Genomic DNA, 21902 nt, shown 5'->3' with positions numbered 1-21902 from the left:
AAAAATACAAGATGGCAAACCAAACAAACATCCAGTGGTTTCAAGGCAGTATTGGAAAAAATTCTAGTTAAAGCTCCCTTACTTGCACAGTATTGGGGTTTCAGCAATCACCAAATTTCAGAGCAATATTACTTTCAAATTCAATGAATACTTGCCTATATACACTGACCTCCCTAGTTCCTATCAAAATCTATCCTTCTCCCTCCAGCTTCAGATTAAGGTAAAACTTTAGGAAACTTGTGAATTGTTAACTCTAGTGTGTTTAATCCTCTGTCTTCTCTGTCTGTGTCCCAGTGCTTTTTATTCTGAGCACCAGGAAGCTTATAACAAAAAAGAATAGAGGAAATTTGGAATTTTCTTCAGATCAGCACATTAAGGTATGTTAAATGCTTAACCTTAGCTGCACTCCAATTTAGGCTCCAATAGTAACGATAGACAAACTTGCATATGCTACAAAGCAATAAAAAGTGAAGAACAATCAACAGGCACACACAAACAAATGTATAAAAGAAAGAGAAGAAGAGAGGATATGACTTCTAACAAAAAAAAAATTAAATATACAAGGCAATACTAAATCATACTGAGTATCAGTCCTGAAAAAAAAAGGCTTTTAAAAAGTTAAATACTGCAATTCTAAAATATATGGATGCAGCAAGGAAAACCCATCTGGCTGTTATCTGAATGTTATTGTTACACAATGTATCTAAAAAGAATAGATGGTATTAAGAGAAACAGTAATAAAACAATTAGATTTCACCAGTAATTTTTCAGTGTCACTTTCAGTTTATTGACTGAATAAAACAGGTTCTTACTGAAGAACTGCTGGATGCAGATTCCCCAACTACTGTAACTCAAAAGGCCACCAAAAGCAAATTTGCTGAAAAAGAACAAGGGCTTGGGTTTTCAATTACTTGACTTAAAACTCTGAGGAGAACTTGCACGTACACATTTTATATCTGTTATTTTGAAGTTTCAGAATCTACACAATATATGTGCTGCAGGGTTTCACCCATAGGGTTTTACATAAGAAATTCAGAAAACATGCAAAATGCATTTTTAAATAGGGTTTTTTTGGAAGGGTCATGGAATATATTCTGGCCTAAGATGTGAAAGCATGTATAGTCTCTATAATGAATATACCAAAACATCATTTATCAATAATGTAACAGCATTTACGTTTTCGCCTCTTAGTCTCCATCTTGTCATATAGATGAATTCCATAGTATGATCCTTCCCCATGATTTCTCCGTTGCATAGTACATCCAGCTTAAAATATAACAGAACAAACAGTAAGACAAAGGGATGCAGAATTTTAATGTCTAAATGAACTGCTAAGTGACTCTCCAGAGTTAATCTCTCCACTCCTATCACTATACAACAATTCCATCAGACATGTATATCAAACCTGGATGAATACAATATGCTGACAATATGCTATTTTTTGCACTGGTATTCAACTGGTATTTTTTCACTTTTGTGTTTTTATTTGAAGTGTGGAGAGAAGAAAGTCTGCTACCAAGGTATGAAATCAGCAGACAACATTCCCTATATTTAGCTACACTACACAGTATCTGTTTGAAGAGAAAGCCTTGTGCTGTATTTTGAAGGCCATCTTGCTATGCCAGTGCTCTTTCAAACCCAAAGATACAAACCAGAAGTACTGTAATTTTCATTTAAAAAAATAGATTATAAAGAAATTTTTTAAAAATTAGTTTAAAAATAATTATAAATTATAAGAAAAATGCACTTCAAAGTACACAGATTCATTAACTGAAAGCAAAAGACAGGAAAAAAAATGATCTTACTGTGAAAAATTTCCAGTTTAAACTGTATTATAGCATCTTACTAGTGCCTGCCACTGCAAATGTTTGTCAATATTTTCATTACTAGAGCTATGTTTTCTGGTTTTTAGACAGAAAAAAAAAGTCAAAATTTTGAAGTAAGCAGATTCTTTGTAACACAAGGCATTAAGGTACCAGATAGATTAAAAACCAAATAACACCAAAAAGGCTGGTCAGCATGTCATGACACTGTAACAAACTCCTGTGTATAGCTATAAACCTGTGCACCAAACCTAACTCAGCCCTACCCCTGACTGAATCTGGCCTACCCTGCTGCTTGTGCTAAAGGCAACCTGCCCTTCATGGAGCCTTTGGCTCCTGTAAGAGAACAGGCTAAAGAAATAGTCTGGCTTCAGTCTAAATTCCTGTATCCCTGGAAAAAGGGGAAGTGGGTTTAAACATGGTTGAATTTCACAGAAATGTATTATGTTGCAGGGAAATAAAATACAAGCATCTTTCTTTCAAATGTACCTCATAGGAACTTGGAAGTTTTAATTTTAAGCTGAGAAACTTTTTGATAGTTCCCACGGTCACTCGAGTAGAACAGCGGATAAATTTCTTCATTAAACCCTACAGCAACAGCAACAAATCAGAAAAGACATGTTAGAAATTCTGGAAAATGTGAGCAATCTTTAGGGCAAGAACAGCTGTAACTGATACTTTTTCAATCAGTAACCAGTTTTACTGCACTCTCTTCTAATTCATAATGACACCATAGGTTCCTTTTTGTTCACTTGTTTTCAAAATTTAAAAGATGACAAGCAAGTTCATTTGACCCGTCTCTGGTTCTAAAGACATTTCTAAAAGATACAAAAGGGAGGAAAGAAAAAAACCAAAACCCAACTACCACCAAAACCACCAAAACCCCCAGAAGAACTTAAATAATCAATGTGTTTGTGGTAGTTATGCTGGGGGTCAAACAAATGTTGCATTCCTTAGAAGAGTTAAGAACCTCCAAAGTTACACATGTAACATAATACACAGAAAATATAAGTAGTTTCATTAGAAAAGTTCTTAAATATATTTTTCTTATTATTCTGCTATTTGCAATTTAATAAAATGTTATTAAAATCTAAGGTGATTTCTAAAGATTTTCTAAAGACTTTTTTCTAGACTCAGTCTGTTAGGTAATCCCCTTCAGGAACAGAACCCAAATATCCCTAATTCTTAAAACAGCAATTGGCAGGTATTACTCTACACGTTTTGCAGACTGAAGTGACCTCCCCAAGGCCATAGACAACATACCAGAGTCAGGTCTACAGCTCAGAAAATCTGGATCCCAGTCATTCAGTGCACAACACATTTGATAAGCAGGTTCATTCTGGCACATTAAGACAGTGATCCTGAAGGTGTGAGGCAGCTCACCTACAGCTACCTTCATAAGTACCTCTATGGTATGCTGTAATCTGTTGTGTAATGCACTTATATACCATCAAGGCTGTAGACCACAAAACTGTAACCCAGACACAAAAAAAATTCCACTGTCACAGATGGATTTCTGTACAGAACTGTATTTTTTACAAAATATCAAAGATACACTGAAATGCCTCTAACAGAAGGACAAAATAAGTGTGGAGTGGGAACAGGTCACCACATTAAAGTTTATTTTTAATGGTTATAAAATCATTTGGTTCCTGTAAGATGCTATTCTGTCATCAATAACTACAGCACTGTTTGTTTGCTACTCACTTTGACGACATTATCTCCTGACTGCCCATTGTTGCGTAAACAGTCGAGGCAGATTGCAATCTGTGGGTCACTCCTGTGATAGTCTTTATCTTCTTCATTTTCATCACACTCCTCATCTACTTTGGGTTTATCAGCTTTTGGACTTCCATCTGTAAAATACAAAGATCATATTATTTAAGTATAAAGTAATTAAAAATCACATATTTGAGAAAAAAGGCATTTTATGAGCCATACTTTTTCTTCACATTAAATTTACACAATTCTAACTCAGTGCATTCTTAAACTGACCAATTTAAAAATCTTTGAAAACAAATTTTTACTACTGAAATTTTAATGCAATATGCAAGCAACAGATTTCTATGGAACAGAAAATTAGTCAGTGGACTATATTGGGTATGGCTGTCTACATCTGATATGTCCAATAATTAAAACCCTGCAACTGTGCATGCATCAGGATCTCTCAGACACATAAACCTAGTGTAAGATGTGGCAGTTCACTGACAAACATAATGTTTTAAAATAAACAATGGAATAACCAATCCCAACATTTGTATATCAAAGTAACACAGTGAATCAATTCCTATTAACTGTCTGTCACAATAATCCAGGGAAGACAAGTTCCTGTAATGTAATCATGAGGTAAATTAAAGCTTAGATTTCATCCACTTTTGACCTGATCTAAGTAATGCCACTGTAAGAACTCCAGGTGTTTCTCCCCAGAAGGATTTTACAGCTATATAGCCATATATTTACTTATTCCCCCTTAAAACCAAAAAATACAAAGAAAAGAGGAAAGCTCTGTGAATTTTTTAGCAGAGCTTATATAAATTACATAATCGCATATAATATGTTATCCCCTTTCACTCATGCTGTTAACATGTTCTATTGGTTCCTTGTTTAAAACCCTTTGGAAAAGGAAGCATCTCGTACAGTTTAGCAAGGCTTAGCAAAGTTGAGCACTCAAATGCTAAGACTAGCAAGTACATCTAGATAAGGCTGCAATGTATGTAAATAACAACCATAAAATGGAATAAGTTTCACAGATTTAGAATACAGTATACAATAATCTTATTGTATACATGTGGTTTTTTTCTGTATCCCCCACTTACTCATTTTGATTTAAAACAAAGGCTGCTCTCTGTTGGAATAAAACACTATCACAATTAACTGGAATAAGCTGCTTTCACATTTTTAAAAAAACTTTCAGATCAAGTTCTGCTGCTTTCCTACACTTACAAGACTTCTAAAGGAATTTAGAAGAGTTCAGATGAGAAAATAGAATGTAAACTTTAATAAATACCAAGCCATGACTAAGTTTCTTGACACAGTAATTAGTTCCCTTTGTCAGTTTACATATTCTAGATGAGTTTTAAGGTATATTCATTACTTTTCTCTCTTACAGTTTTTAAGTTTTCAGTAATTATAAAAGACTTGTCCCCAAGTCCCTACTGATGCATTTAGTTGAATTTGTATCATACATACATTTTGTTCCTATCATCTTCCTATGAACAGAATTTACAGTATCAAACTAGATTTTTTTGCCTTTTTTTTTTTTCTGAAAGTCCAGGAAGCAAACTCTATTAATTCAGCAGGTGCAGTCTACCTGTCACAAGCATTTGTTCAGTTCAGGCTGGAGAGTACCAATGAGTATTTTTTCTCTGCACCATGGTATGTTTCATCTGTCAACTCTTTCTGGCAACCACTCTCCTCCTGGAGTCACCAATGCCTGAGATATGCTTTATTGTTTGGGGATTTTTTCCTTCTGGTATGTAAAAATTTTAAGTCCTGGGATTTTTTTACAGATCTTAGATGCTTGGGTTGGGAACTGTGCTGTGACCTGTGGCACAGGACATAACTGACAGACTCTTGAACTACAGGGGCAATGTGATTGCAGGGCATGGTACTGACCACTGAAACAGTCTCTTCTAACTGAAATTACTCTCAGCAAATAATTTCTTCCCAGGCAAGATTCTAAATGCTTGTTTATGGCAGAAAATAGCTTAAGTGCTCATATTTTGACTCAATGAGTTGTCATGACTTTTGAATGGTTTATAGAGACAAAGTTCCATAGCCCCAGGATACAGTCACTAATGGAGTTGGATACATCTGTAGCTACTAAGAAGTGTATTTGGTGAGTTAGAGCTTTCCTCTCATTAAAAAATAATCCAAGATCTCACTATCCTTATTAACTCATCTCCATAAGGTTTACCATTAAATCAGGAGAGGAAGGTAAGAACCAGAAAAGTAAGTTGGTGAAAAGTACATTCTACAAATTCACAAATTATCTGTTAATTCTTTCTATGTATATAGCAGAATACCATTTTCTAAACAGTCAAGAAATGTCTATATCTCACAAAAAAATATTCTAAGTATTTTTAAAACTGAACAGGTATGCACTACATAGTATACTGTAGTCAAATAACATAATTTAATCTTAACTGTTCTGCAGTTTTTAATTTATTTATATAATGGAGAAAATAACATTGTCCCTTACAATGGATGCCAAATGCAAATCAACAAAACTTGTGAGAAAGAAAATGAAATGTTACAAAGTTGAAAAGAAGACATTATAAAGAAATGAGTGCAGAAGAATATTACAAGATGTTTACTTGACAGTTACCCTTTACTGAAAATAGCTATTTTTTTAACTTAGCAGAGTCTTTCAAAAGTTCTTTAAAATCAAATCAAACAGGCTACAGTATTAAAAACCTGATGTCAAACTAAAGGGGCATAAAACCAGCTGGATGTAGTCCTCACTTAGCACCTCAATACTGCGTTTCAAAGTTCATGGGTCAACTACAAAAAATGAAACAAAACAAACCAACAACCAACCAACCAAAAAGAAACAAACAAACAAAAAAGCATTGTGGAATCTATATAAAACAATTATTTAGCATGTGTGGAAAACTGTTTTACTACTTGTCATAACTAATTCTTGACAACCTCCTACTTAACAGATGGTCAAATTTGGTAACAGAAAGTAATCTGTAAAAACTGTGTGAAAAAAAAATCTGTATCTTGCTGTATTAAGAAAATTAAAAATTCAGCTGGACAATTGTGGGAGCATTGCAAGTGAGAGCCTAGGGTAATGCAAATAAAAATGATGGTAAAACAGCTAGTGTTTGTTAGCCAACTGGTTAATAGATAAGCAGCAGTATACAGAGGCTCATACCACATTTGCACAGTCACTACAGGTTTTCTGTAGTAGCTTTGAATCCAGTAAAAACAAAATGTACTTGTGTGAGTGAAGAAACCAGTCTTAATAAGCAGTGTTACTTAACATATAGAAGAGGGAAAAAATCATCACCTTGTCCATTTTCTTGAGGTTTGTTTTTCTTCCAAAATTCGATCTCTCTCTGCAGTTCCTCTAGTTAACATCAAAGAACAGTAATGTGAATTTTTAAATCAATATCAGGTATATAATCAGAAACAGCCATATTCCCTCCGCCAACCCAAACAGCTCCCAAAACCAAATGAGAAACTTACGTTCTCGAAGTCCAGGCACCAACTTAAATATAATTTCCTCTAAGGTGTTATCCAGCCTTTCAGAAGGAAAAAATACATTTCACATTAAATAGAAACCAGCATTTACAGTATTTTTAGTGTTTAAATGAAAAACACATTTGAATAATGAAATGAGTTTCATTTTTCTGGTAAATAATAAATCCTGTCAAAGTCAACTGATTTTAGCTTGAGAGACAACATACATTAAAGCTTATCTCAACCACCTCCTAAATGGATTTATCATAGAAATAACTAAGGCATTTATTTTTTAATATATAAAGAGAAGAATGAAACAAAAGAGAAAAAACATTATACTCAAAAATTTTTATTTTTTGAATTTGTATTGCATGCAAACAGTAGTGTTACTAAAACAAACAGACTGGAAGAGTAGTATCCAATTTTAAGGTCCAGTTCATGACTAGTAACCATGAAAATTACAAACTCCATTATCATATTAAGTGTTGAAGTGCTTTGGTAATAAGCCTGTTACGACAAACTGAACAGACCATTCCCTACTTACCACACCACAGACAAACCAGTCTTGGCAGGATAAAGAAGACCACAGAGCATCCATGCTGCTCTGACTTGACAGTTCTCAGTACCCAGTGTAATTAATTTGAACTATTTGAATCTGCCATGAGTTGGTACACCAGAAGACAGTACACAGCGCAGGTATGTCTTCTGATACCCTGCTATTAGTGCCAAAACTAGTTACTACAGTCCCTTCCAGTGGGCACAGTGAAGTGACCCTTTTGTTGCTGAAGCTAAAATATTTTTCTTTCCTTTTCTCTGAATTTAACCAACTCTTCTATCCATTTAGTTTATCATCTGCTTTCTAGTTCTACTTCCTCTCCTGGTCTCTTGTCCTTCAGTTTCCTCTGTCTTTCATTCTGTTTCCTTTTCCTTCCTCTCCTTTGCCCTTTATGTCATCTCTTGTCAGCAGAAACTCCCACTGCCCACAGCCTAAACAAAAACTCATGACAAAATAAAATAATAAATAATACAGAGAAATTAAGTACCTTGACATTCAGTCAGAATCTGGCATATTTTTAATTGCCTGATTTTTTCACCTCAATAACAATCTATTTTTTTACATATATATTTGCAAATACACCCGTGTACATGGTATTAATAATACACAATAAGCCTGTTTAAAAAACATAGCTGTTCTGTCATTTGTTTACCAACAGGGGCAAAGTAGGAGTAAGACTGAATGTTTTTATTGTTGAGGAATGCCTAAAATCCATATAAATTGATAAAAATTATCTTAGAATAAATACAGGAGTATTCAAGGGTCTCTTTACAGAATTTGCACTTGTACAAAAAGTACAAAATTAGACCCATCACCTAACCATCAAGTTCTGAGACTAGTTCCCTGTGGAATCCATCAGTAGATACAATCATACCCTAAGAATATTCATGTTTAAGCTACAACCACAATCCATTCTTAATTGCTTCTTCTTAAGGGGATGACAACAACAAAATCCAGCAAGTGAAACACACCTCCCATAAAACAAAGCAACATAACGAGCACTTTCTCAGAGGTAAGAAGGAAATTAAAATTGTAAGATGTCTGAGTGCTTGATTTCTAATAGATGACAACATAGGTCATCTGTTAGGTCATCAACGTACCAGATGGTGCATCTCGTAGTCTCCTCTGTCAGTATCTAAGGTAACTACAGGGTACTGCTTTCTGTGAGGTTCCCACACAGAGCACTGGGAACTTGGGAACATGTCTTAGAAATGGAATTCATTTCACACTGTCAGAAAGCTCCAACCTTCATAATTTACTCATTAAAAGAAACTAAATAAGGACTTCAAAAAAGAACATCACTGCCTTAATTAAAAATCCCTCTTTTCCTCAGGATGGTATAATACATGCTGGTTTTCCTTCAATTATTTTTGAAAATTCCCACTTAGCCCTTTCTAATTTACCTTCAGTGGCCCAGAACAGAAGTCACTGGTAATGCTAAAATAGCAAAAAAATCCAGTATACTTTGCAAAGTTACAGTGCTAGAAGCAAGAACTGGCTTCCCACTCTAGTCAATGACTTTATTTTCTTTCAAAAACTAAACAAAAACCCCTTTTTTTTCTTTACAGAGGATAAATACTGATCAATACTCTGACAAAGGGCAGAAAAAAAAAGCCCTATCTGATCTTTAAGTCCAGGGAAAATAAAATGTTAGGGAAAAATGAAATTTTTACAAGATTCTCCATTTCAGATGCATCTTACAGTGTTCCCATAATCCACATATGTGAGCAGTCTGACATAAAGATTTGTATTTGACTCACATCAAACCCATTCCAAAATGAAACTACTTGAAAAAGGTGGTCTCAGTCATTTAATATGATACTTCCTGTTAATGCTGAAACAAGATTGATATTTTAGAGACACCTCTTTCCACTCCGACATCTTCCAACCATCTTCCAAATCTCCAAACCACAATGTAGAGAAAGAAGAACCAAGCATTTCTGTCAGCTTAGTATAGTTTCTTTTTTCACCTCTTCTATAATACTGAATGAGTTATAAGATCAATACTCTCTGATAATCATCAGCAAATGGGAACCAAACTAAGACTATTGCTCAGGAAAACTTGCATGCACAGGAGTACGCTAGCAAGAGAAAAAGAAGTCTGCCTTCGTGACATTGTCAACACAGACCCTATTGAGTACTGATGCCGCAGAATTCTGCTAAATCAGTAAAGGGAATTCTTAAAACTTAACACTCTTCCTACATTTTCATTTTAGAGCTCAATGTTGAATTTGAGGCTTACTGAATTTCAGACTTAGTCTGGTAGTTACAACAGACCCTAAGTGCAGCCAACTACGAGATACATGTAAAAAGCTCACATAGTTATGAAGTTACTCAGAACTGGGTTTAGAAGTACTTTATAAAGCTTATCTGAGAGATCTTAGTTACTACTATGTGGTGTTCAGCACGATTTCTCAGAAAATGACTGCATTCTTTAGCAATGATCTCTATGGTCAGAGTGCAAGACTTGTATTAAAGGCTGATCTCTATGGTCAGAGTGTAAGACTTGTATAAAGTTATGCAGGCAACAGCCAGGAAAGATAATTCCATTGCACTGCTCATGTGCTCTTCTGATTATTAGTTTAGCAAATGTTTAAAGTTGGTCCATAAAATACAACCAGGAAACTACTAACTATATGCAGTTTCTTGGCAAAGAGACCAAATGACTCAAAAAGGAATTTCAGGAAATAATTGCATAGAAAATACCTCTTCCCACATTTGGGGCTTGTGCTCTCAACTTTCCTCACCCATCTATAATTTCCTGCTCAAAGGACATTATTTGTTTACTAAACATCTACTACATGTTTCAGAAAATGCATCTTTCATCTCATGTGAAGTGGTCCCACCAGAATAAAAGAAATATTTCTAAATGCTTTTGTTTTCAGCTTATTAGTAGCCTATAGCATGTTCTGTTATGACTCACACAGCACCTCAAAAACTGACAGGAAACCAGAAAAATACTTACGGTAAACACCTACATAAGCCTGCTCAGCCCTCTCCTTCCAAAAAACATTCAGATGATAAAGACTTAGGCCAATCACACCCTTTCCAGTTGCTGAATTCAATCTCTCTCAGTTTCCCTCTTTGTATATAACTGAAGTATGGGAATGGTTGTGCACACACGGATCAGTCAAAAATCAAAGCAATGTATGAAAAATTGTAACAAAAACAATGGCACCAGGAAATAATACCAAGCCTAGTAAATTCCAGATGTAAATTTATATTTTTACATTAATTTAAGTCCTCGTAAGTTCACAACAGTATTACAAAATAATAATACTGGGGGATGGGGTGGAGGTAGAGCTGGGAGTGAGGGCAAGGAGTGCCTTCATCACTCTAGGAAAACATGAAGTTCTTCCACTTATGATGACATTTCTTGATTTCTCTATCTTACGAGATGTCTATCATCTTTTCTTTCAACATAACATCACTAAAAGTGAATCCAGAATTTCAGGAAAAATAATTGTTTTTGAAAAGATGTGTTACTGTGATATAAAGAAAAATCTCAAGAAAGGGTATTTATAATGTAAAAAAAATTTTCATTAATGTCTTTACATTAATTTCACAGCAGATTTCAATCAGACTGGCAGACCTATGCCCTGAAAAACATTGGTTTTTGCATGATTCTTTTTCTATATTGTTCTAAGAAGAAAAAATTTGCCATGTGGTTTGGAATGCCCTAAATAATTTGAAAAAAGAAACACTAGCATTTAATTTCATGTAAAGAATAAAAGGTATCTGGTTCATTTATTTGCTTAATAGAAACATTAAAATGCTTTTTTTTTAGACTTGTACAATATAATCACTCTTTGTCTTTCCCTTATGTTTCCTCCTTTTATTACATCTGAAAAAACTCAGTTTAGACTTCAGTGGGAGCTGAGAAGATGATAACCTACATGGCTTAGAACAGTTAATACATGCATTATAAAAATAAACAAAACAATTAATTCCCTTATAGGATAAAGATGTTAAGATTTTTTTCTTTTTCTGTTGTTCTTTCATTTCAGCAAATATTGTGAAATAGCATCTTACCTTAACATTTCTAGTGGATTGGTCTCATGCACTTGGTTGCCACACCTGGGACAGTCATTGCTGTCTTCAAAGTGCTGAACGATACAAGTCTTACAAACTAAGAGAAGGGGGAAAAAAAAGGAAAAAACAACTTGAAAAGATCTAAATAATATTGCTCAAGTACGACCTAATGATACGTGGTAGCTACTTCATGCATCAGAAGTGAATGAGTATTATCTTAAAGTAAATAATTACAATGAATCTTATCTTGTTCCTCGAAACCTTAGTTAGTTCTGCTACGCTGAGACACCAAGGTCAGCAGCACAGGTTGGACAAGCACTGCTTTAAATGATGAGATATTTTTGCTACTTAGAACTCTCCCAGAATCGTAACATGTGAAGCCCATAGCCTGTACCACCTTAAAGAACAGGTTCTCTCAGAGAGCGTGTGCTGGGGAGCTTCAGCCCAGCAGAGCCCACCATCACCTCAGCTGATCTGAAAAGGACTTACATACATCACTTCCGTTCCAGTGGTGTTGCTTGCAGCTGAAAATACTGGTTCAAGTACTCATTGTAAGAGAAAAGTTCACAGAAATTGTACGCAGGTTCAAAGCGTTTCCCTTTTGACACAGTGCTTTCCAAAGCAATGACAAAATTTAATATTTGAATCAACACTTAATATTTGAATCTTTCAATGAAAAACCAGGATCATGACCATGGCAAGTATCAACAAACCCAAACCAAAACCAATGTGAATTTAAAAACCAATGAACTGAAAGTAAACTAAACAAGGTGCTACACTACTGTTGCTTCCAAATGATTAATTACAGACTCTAGATTTTAATGTCATTAATAAGAAAATGGAAGCCAAGATGATGAGAACAAATATGCCTGCTATTATTACTGCACCACAATGCTCTGGACAGAGATACACTCTACCCTCTGCTTATTATTAATTCACCTACACTGAAATAAGAACTGCAAATTCATCAGTAAATGGACTGAAAAAATAAATGGACTGCTGTGATTGCAATATGCTTTCTGCTGAAACACTGTAATTTCTTTCATCAATTACCTAAAGAAGTACGAACATCTCTAAACAAGTTGGTAAATCCTAATTATAAGACAACTTTAGGAATCTTGAAATTCAACAAACAAAGTCTGTATTTGTATTTGCCTTAGAATGCTCAGAAGAGTTACATCAAATCAGCTGATGCTGATAACACACACATTAAACCTCCACGTTGGTGTTTCTTCCAACTGCTTTAAAACACTAACTTAAAGACATTAACTTCACAGCCCAAGTTTCTCAAGGAATTGTGAAATAACACTTCTGTCAGTTGAGCTGAATTTTCAGCAGCAGCACCTGATAGCTCATAATCCTGGTATCCATATTGTGCTGAATACACTGCTTCTGTCAGGGGAAAGTGTACGGGTTAGTGGTGGGTGATGATGATACTGATGAGAACCACCAGGGTAAGAGTCATCTGCTATCTCAGAAATGTCATTAGTTGGAAAGTTCAATTTAAAGAGTATGGGGGAAAAGGGCTGAGGAGCAAGTATGATAATGAAATTGTGAAGTCTAACACAGATGCAAATTATGGTCATTTGGAAATTCAGCTGAAAGTCACTGAGGTAAGTAACAAAAGGGTTTGGTTTACTCTAGACCTCTTCTAACTTGACTTCATAAAAACTGAGCTTAAAGATAACTCTTTTTCAATGGAGTTTCATCTGCTAACTCCCATAATAAAGGAAGGAGCTAGTCTTTATTTTTAAAATTTTTTTGGTAAGCCTTCTGTCTGGCATAAACAGCAGCATCTCTATGGAGTCTTTCTATCCTGACACCAACTTAAAATGATGAAGAATAAACAAAATGGAAAAAGTCATAAAAATGTAACTGGAATTGGTCACTATTTTGGAATTGATAAGCTCAACCCCTAACCTTCTCTTATTTGGAAAATGGCCAGGCTGGATGAGGCTCTGAGCAACCTGAACTAGTGGAGGGTGTCCCTGCCCATGGTAGGGGGGTCAGAACTAAGGGTCTGTTCCAGCCCAAACCATTCCATGATTTTTTTTTGCAATCGGACTTGGAGAATTAGCACAAAAATTATTCAAAAGGAGAAGGAGCTTCGTATCAATTCCAGAGCGACTTAGTTTTTTTTTTCCATAAGCAATTAGAATTAGCCTCCTTCTGAAAGAATTTCCTTGCATTTTAGGAAAACTTTCTGAAATTCTTAAGAGAATTTAATTCCCTTCACTTGCTCTCAGGATCTCTGCTCCACTCATGTCAGAGAAGTTCTTGAAGTCTTGAAGAGATGACATTGGTCTTACTGCTTTGAAAAGGACTCATTGATTTGTCTTGTAAAGATATTTTAAATTTGGGCTTCCTAGTTTTACTGTTTTGTTTTCCAAACTAAAGACAAATATGGCCTATCTGAGCTATAGCTTTCATTTACATCTAGAAGAAATCTGAAATTTACTATTCAGAAGTGAATCCCATGCCACGGGATCAATAACTAACACACTTATTTAAGTCAGATAATTGACTCCATAGAACATCCCAAACACTGCTAAACATAAAGCATGCTAATGTCCGCAATAATGCAACTTGAAAAAATATTTATAATATAAACCAATATATGGATAGGAACTGAATTCCTCACTCTGAATATATTTTTGTGCTCTCTTTATACCCTTTTTTTTTGAGAGGAGATGACACCCTTGGAAGGTATGCACAGTCCAAGAAAGGACCTAATGATTAATGAAGAGTTTCATTTCCAGTGTAAGAAAGGTCTCTGAGTAGAACATATACAGAGGAAGCATCATAAAGGAACCAAGCAGTCCAGTCCTATATGGATGTTTCCCTATGCCAACAAACACACAGATCTGGATCATGTGTTTGTACAGCCAGCTCCATGCCATAAAAATCCCTTGAAATTGTAAATCAATACTGTAGTAATATAAAATAACTTTTGCTTTTTCTCATGTAGACCTATGGTGCTATGAGGATTTGCCCACCAAAACTAAATGTGATTCACCACCAGCAATGTAAAGGTAAAAAATACACATAAATTCTAGCATGCAAGAATAACGAACCGATACATGATACTCCTAGTGGGATCATCAACCAGTATTTTCCTGTATGATAGGTATAATCATCCTCTGTTACTCTCAATGTAAAACACTGAACATTTCTCACAGCCTATCTCTTTGCAGTTTCAGAAAATGGGATAAAATCTAAGTATTGGGTGAAAAAGCCAAAAAGGGAATCTTTAAACACAAATAAATTACAAATATAGTTAATTCATTAGGGAAAAAACCAAACTCCAACCCAAAACCCTTTAATGCTTTCAGTACAGATTAACAAAATAACACAGTTTCATTTGCTTTACTGTAGGTCATGGTAAGGCAGCAAACAGGCAAAAGAAAACTGCTTAACCAAAATGTACAGTTTGCAGAATTTTGAGCTATATGCTACACATGCCACTGAAATGAGAACCTGAATTTCGTAGTTGCATGATGACATTTCAGATGAGACACAATAAAAGTTAAACTCACAGAAGATGACTTACCACAGCTGATAAAAGTACTTTTGTGACATATGCTAATTGGCTGGCAACCATAACAATGCTGTTTTCCAATACAGAGATATCTGGTTCACACATTCTTTCAGATCTTTATAATCAGATGAAAAATACAGATAGAAGTGTCAAGACTGTGCTGTATGTCACAAACAAACAAACAAAAAAAATACCTGCCTTATGCATATCTACATACCTATGTATCCCTCCAGGTTACTGTTTAAATGTTGATTAATGAGGTACCTAAATAAAACTTCATATTGCATTTTTAAAATAAAGTATTCTACAAGATAAAGTTTAATTAGTTAATTGTGGTACAAATTCTTTGTCAGACCTCATCCTTTGAATTCTTCCAAGGATCTCCTCTCTCCAAGTTAATCACTCTGATGCAGTGAGCAAAGGAAGGGCACAGGATATGCACAGCTAGTGGAACATCAAACCCATCTCAGTGATGGCACAGAGGTGTAACGAGTAATTTTGTATGTTTACTGAAGTATTTAATTATCTACCTTAAGCCTACTTTAAAAGCACTTACTTTTAGGGGAAGTGTTTGCTTAAAAACAGGACAGAAAACTTCAATTCACTTAACCATCCTTTTCAGAACTATACAAGTGGGACTACTCCACTCTTAATTACAATTACCAGACACAGTCAAACTGGATTCTCTTCTGTTAAAAAGGAGAGAGAATTTCAGTATGTGATGACCAAGAAAGACTTTTTGTGTTGAAAACTATTTCAAAATAACATTTAGGCCCTGCTACATGCCATTGACTAATGCTTCTGCAGGAGAAGGAGTCTGAAAGCAGCTCAGCTTGCTTGTCTGAGGGTGAGAAATTTTGCTGCACTAAAGTTTTTTTGCTGTCTTCTGTTGACAGCATAGGTTTTTAGCAAAATTTGAAAACCACTCTGGTTGAAAGATTATTTGATATTGAAAATTATATCTCTGGTAAATTTCCTGCAGGGAAGGACATTTCTGAAAGCTCCTACACTGCCTTGGTTGGCAATTTCTTAATACAAGTATTAGAGAGACAAACTAGGAGTAATGCACCTTTTGATCTCCTGTTCATAAACATGGAAAAGCTGATGACAAAAACAGCCACAGAGGGCAAGATTCGTCTTGTGGTGAGTTGAGCATCTTGAGGAAGGATACAGTCTTAAACAGCACAGTTAGGATTCTGAACTTCAGGAGGTGGGACTTTAGCTTGTTTAAGCAACTGCTCATCAGATTTCCCAAGGAGACTATCATTAGAAAGAAACTTAGGAGAGCTGGCTGAGCTATACAGTCCACTGTACAGGGAATTTTGTCAGAAGAACTGCTTAGTGAACAAGAATTCCTTAGTGCACATGGCTCCTAATTAATCCACAAAAGTAGATCATATTAGAAGTGGAAACAAGGATGGGAAACAAAAGGATATAAAATCACTACTCTGGCACTTAGAGACAAAAGAAGGAAAGTCAAGGCCCAGCCATAGCTAAAACTAATGAGAGACTTGAGGGAATTATGTAAGTATGCTAGTAGCTGAAGGAAGCTTAGACAAAATGTGGCTGTTAATGAATGAGGGAAACAACTCAGGAATAGCTTATACAGAAAGGTTTGAAATCCTCAGTATCTTTTTGCCTTGGTCTTCACAGGTAGAGCTTAATCCCAGATGTCCCTGCATACCAGCATGATTTGGGAAGGAGAGGGATGATCAACGGCCAAGGAGTAGCAGGTTAGAGCTTACTGAGAAAGACTGGATGTATTTAAATCTACAGGCCAGGTAGGATTCACTAAGATGAAAGCTTATCACCATAATCATGGTGATTATGAGAGGTACCTGATGACTGGAAAAGGGTAGTGTGTTACGCCCACCTTTAATAAAGAGGGGAAGGATGACCCAGGGAAGTACAGCTGAACAGCCTCCTCTAGCTCATGGGGAAGAGGGCAGATTACCTCATGTCCCTTGGAGTCAATTTCCAACTATGTGAGGGACAAAACTGTAATCAGGACGTGGCAATAGCACTTGGCCAAAAGTAGATCATGCTTTAGGCTGGCAGGTGATGTAATAAGAGCTTGTACCATTTGAACAGCAGCTACTGGAGTGACGGAGCCCGTCTTCTTGGGAGTGGCAGATTGTACCATGAGGAGCAATGGTCACATGTTGACATTTGGCAGGACATTCAGAAAAACTAGATAAAGACTGTAGCACTGGAAATGGTTATTGAGAGAGGCTGTGGAGACTCCACGCTTGGAAATTCAAGTGTCAACTACACAGAAACATGGCTTGACCTGGTAGAGCATTGGCAATTAACCTGCCTCCTGCATGAAGTTGGCCTAGACAACCTCCAGATGTCCCTTTCAACCAACATTTCTACGATTGTGTAAACAGCCTGTTATTTTCTAAGATACTAAAGAATGTTCTTGAGGAAAGTTTATTTTTCAAGTTTTGTAAGTGCACACTCTACTAAACAACGGAGTGACTCAGGAGACAGACGATGGGACATGCCCTTTAGCTCACATCCAGCCTGCTTCCATCAGTAGTTCTTAAACTTCCTTGACAACTGTGTAACAGACTGGAATAAAAGGTCTCAGTCCATAAGACAAAACCATTCTGTTGGAAGTAGCAAAAAAGAAATGAAGTACTGAATTTGCAGACTAAGTAATTTTGCAGTAACATAACCATTTCCTTCCCAACAGAGATAGGAAAATTTGCACTTCTGCTACCCGAGTTGCACTTAGGTTTCCCCATGAATAGTGGAGTTATCTGTCCAACATTTTCAAAAGCCCCATCAGAAACATCTCTTATTGAAAAGGCACTAATTTCTCAGAGCAAGACTTTACTTAATATTTTCAGCAGTACAGAATAGGTGAATTAGCTGCTAATTCCCTGCTTTGGTTACCACTGATCACATTAGTTCCCCTATGATCACTGGAGAACATCTATGTCAATACATGCTTTTCATCTTGTCCAGAGTAATGCATTGTACTCCCAGTATCTAATGAATTTATGCTGCTTCTTCAACCACTAATATCTGCAGATTTAGATCATTTGTACAACACTGTTTTCAATTAAGGCAATTAGCAAGTACAAGACAAATACCAAAGGACAGTTAAAATCATTGTATTCTGTGGTATTTGGACAATACTGAAGAATCATGCCTGTATGGTACCATACCTGCACTTGAAAAAAAAATTACAACTTAAAAAGATTAAATATTTTCTACAAGTATAAGATAATTTATCAGAGTACCTTCCTGAATTCTGCCATCACCTTTTCTTCTGAGACATAAGATTTGCATTTTCAAAACTTTTTTCAAGTTTTTATTTTCCTTTCCATTATTGTAAGCTTTGTATTTTGGCAACTATAACTAGACTTTGCTTTAAAGAAACACCACCTTCTTTCCTGCATTTCTACATAACAACTCAAACATGTGGTAGTTCTTCTGCGAGGAGACCTGTGTAAGTACATGGCAGCTCAGTAAAATTCACCTGCTCTAACCTGGGAACTAGGCAGTAACAGAGCTGGCTCAGTGAAGAGCTCACAAACTACAAAAGAACAAAAGAAGCAGATGCTGCTGAGAAGAGAATGCTCCTTCTGCCATTATTCTTTTGTAACAGGAGCGAAAGTAAATAAATAAATTACACAAACAAAAAGATACCATAATAAAAGCATTTTTTTCTTAAATCTGAACTGATTTCTGATGTAACTATTTTCCCCTCACCCCAATCTTTTAAAAGTTACTAATGTTCATTAAACTTCAACCATAAAAAATCAGCTTATACTGGAATTTTTCCAGTTTCTTAAACCTCTCTCTAATAAATTTACCTCTGTTAAGTACCTCAGTCTTTCCTGATCCTTTGTCACTATTTTCCCTCTGTATCCAATAAAGGATGAAGATCCTCCTTAGCACTCCTTTTCTTGATAATGTAATTATAGAAACATTTTAAAATGTCTATTATGGCAGTAGCCAGATTAAGTTCTGGTTGGGCTTTGGCCCTTCTAGTTTTCTCTCTTCATAACTTCACAATATCCTTGCAGTCCTTCTGGGTTGACTGCCCCTACTTTCAAATTCATAAACTCTACTTTTCTTACTAAGTTCCAGACAAGGCTGTCTGGACAGACAGGCTGGGCACCTTCCCTGCTAGCTCATCTTTCTGTCCATGGGGACAATCTGCTCCTGTGCCTTTAGGATTTCCTTCTTAAAGCACATACAGTCTTCCTGGACTCTTCTGCCCTTCAGGACTGCCTCCCAAGGGACTCCGTCAACCTAGCTCCAAAATCCGCCCTCCAGAATTCCAGGGAAGTGGTTCTGCTAAATGCCCTCCTTACTTATCCAAGAATTGAAAACTATATTTTTGTTACTGCTGTGCCCAAAGACATCCTCCAACTGTCACATCACCCACCAGTCCTTCTCTGTTCACAAACAGCAGGTCCAGCACGGCCTCACTCAACAACTACGTCACGAAGTTATCTTCCACCCACTCCAGGAACCTCCTAGACTGTCTTCTCTCTGCTATTTCCAGCAGGGATCTGGTAAATTGAAGTCTCCCTCCAAAACAAGTGCTAGTGATTGTGAGACTTCCCTCAGCTGCTTATCGAATGCTTCATCTGCCTCTTCATTCTGGTTATGTGATCTGTAACGGACTCCCACCATGGTACCTGCCTTGTTGGCCATTCCCCCCAATTCTTACCCATAAACACTCAACTCTATCATCACCTTCACTAAATTCTAGACACACACCTGGTGCTACCCCACCAGTTCTCCTTCCTTGCCTATCCCTTCTGAAGAGTTTTACAGCCATCCACTGCAGCCCTCCAGTTGTGTGAGTTATCCCACCATGTTTCTGTGATGGCCACTGTGTCATAGTTTTCCTGCTGCACAGTGGCTTCCACTATTTTAATTCTCTCTGTACTTCATACAGTAGGGATGGAACATCAAATTGTAAAAATTGACAGTGAAGATAACAACTGCAAGAACAGCACTGCACAGAAATGACTGGAAATGCCAAGACAAGACTTCTAATTGATATTTATTGAAGGTTTAAAATGGGAAATCTACCAGAAGACATACAGTTCCCCTTACTCTTCTTTTAGAGGACTTCAAATACTATTTGAAAAGATGCCAAATTCTCAAGAAGGTCCAGTGAAACTACTGCCTATTCAGGAATAAATGTAAAAAAAGTCAAGCATGTAAATAAGCCTCTGAAAGTAAGATGACAGAGTTTGACAGGACCATTCATACATTTAATATAATTCATACATGCCAATGTTTCAGATGTAGTAGGACCAGAAGACAACTTAAACAACTTTTCGTGAGATGGTTTCACTGAAAGAGATCTACTCCCTAAGTAAATATTTTGCCACCTTTCATGTATTTCTCTGCGTTGTGCCATGGAACTCATTAGCGAGATGTGTGCCAGTACTCACCAAACTAGTGTACCCATCATACACACTGCCAACAGATACGTTAGCTTAAGTTTCAGAAGCATGGCTGTATTATCAAATAAGCACACCTGACCCAATGATCTCACCTGTGATCAGACAGGCCACAGTGATACAAGGTTGGTGTTAGAGCCAGCACAATCACCACTAGGCTTAGGGGAAACAAAAGGGTCTCTGTACTCTGCAAGGTGTTCAGCAGAGCTGGCATACCCTCACAGAATGGGTCAGGTTGGAAGAGACCACAGTTGGTCTTCTGGTCCAACCTCTCTGCTCAAGCAGGGCCATCCCAGAGCACATGGCACAGAATTACATCCGGACTGTTCTTGAATATCTCCAGTGAGGCAGACTCCACACCCTCTCTGGGCAATCTGTTCCAGTGCATGGTCACCCATACAGAAAAGAAGTTCTTCCTCATGTTCAGGTGGAACTTCCTCTGCATCAGTTTCTGCCCATTACCTCTTGTTCTATTGGCTGGCACCACTGAGCAGAGTCTGGCTCCATTCTCTTGACACCCACCCTTTAGATATTTACACACCTGAATGAGGTCCCCTCTCAGCTACCTCTTCCTGAGCCTGAACAGGCCCAGCTCCCTCAGCCTTTCCTTGTAAGAGAGGTCCTCCAGATCCTTAATCAACTTAGTACTCTCTGCTGGACCTGCTCCAGGAGCTCTGTACCTCTCTTGTACTGTGGAGCACAGAACTGCACACAGTTCAAGATGACCCAGACTGCAGACCAGTGTTTAGGAAACTCCAGAAGAGACTGGATTAATTCAGAGTATATAATTTAAAAGTTCAGTAAACAAAAACAAGCACAGTGGTCATATTAAACACATTAACAATTCAAGAAAATATAACTTATGAAGGAGGAACTATTTTGAAAAGTACTACTTACAGGTATGGAGGCACTCTGTTACTGTAGTTGGCTTGATGAGATAGCCTTTACAGATATAGCAGGTGATATGAGGATTGAAATCTTTCACCAAATGCTTCCTCTGAGTAGCCATTCGTGGGGCAGGAAATGCTGGCAGAGTGCTTGGGGACAGAGAAGCAAGTCTGAGAGGGGTCGATATCCACAGTTCACAAGAGCTGTGGCGCTACTCTGTGCAACTGGACTTCTCCAGGCATTTGATCTTAATTCCGCAGGTCTCACTGAGACATGGCTCATAACTCCTGCTCCTGTGCCGGGCGAGTCATTTTCCTACCTGTAACACACGTGGAAAAAGAAAGCTGTGTGAACCTGGCCGGACAGCGGCGATGCCCGGGAGGACCAGTGTCGCCATGAACTTGGCAGCAGCACGGAGCTGTAATTTACATAACAGCAGC

At 36.8% G+C, this 21902-nt stretch overlaps 1 protein-coding gene across 2 annotated transcripts in view; it reads right to left on the bottom strand.

The window, feature by feature from the left end:
* PCGF5 (polycomb group ring finger 5) overlaps window positions 1-21902 on the bottom strand; it is a 58743-nt gene that overhangs the window by 12500 nt on the left and 24341 nt on the right. For both annotated transcript variants that reach the window (XM_017726039.1, XM_008643793.2), the window contains exons 3-9: window positions 21472-21781; window positions 11599-11695; window positions 7017-7072; window positions 6838-6897; window positions 3531-3679; window positions 2313-2411; window positions 1177-1266 (exon numbers count right to left, since the gene is read on the bottom strand). In XM_017726039.1, the coding sequence (XP_017581528.1) occupies window positions 1177-1266; window positions 2313-2411; window positions 3531-3679; window positions 6838-6897; window positions 7017-7072; window positions 11599-11695; window positions 21472-21583 (663 nt within the window). In that variant the 5' untranslated portion in view covers window positions 21584-21781. The remainder of the gene's footprint in view (window positions 1-1176; window positions 1267-2312; window positions 2412-3530; window positions 3680-6837; window positions 6898-7016; window positions 7073-11598; window positions 11696-21471; window positions 21782-21902) is intronic.

This window comes from Corvus brachyrhynchos, unplaced genomic scaffold (assembly GCF_000691975.1).
Source record: "Corvus brachyrhynchos isolate BGI_N302 unplaced genomic scaffold, ASM69197v1 scaffold61, whole genome shotgun sequence".
Lineage (NCBI taxonomy): Eukaryota > Metazoa > Chordata > Aves > Passeriformes > Corvidae > Corvus > Corvus brachyrhynchos.
The sequence above is the reverse complement of the archived record's forward strand: the minus strand, read 5'-3'. Positions and strand labels throughout refer to the sequence as shown.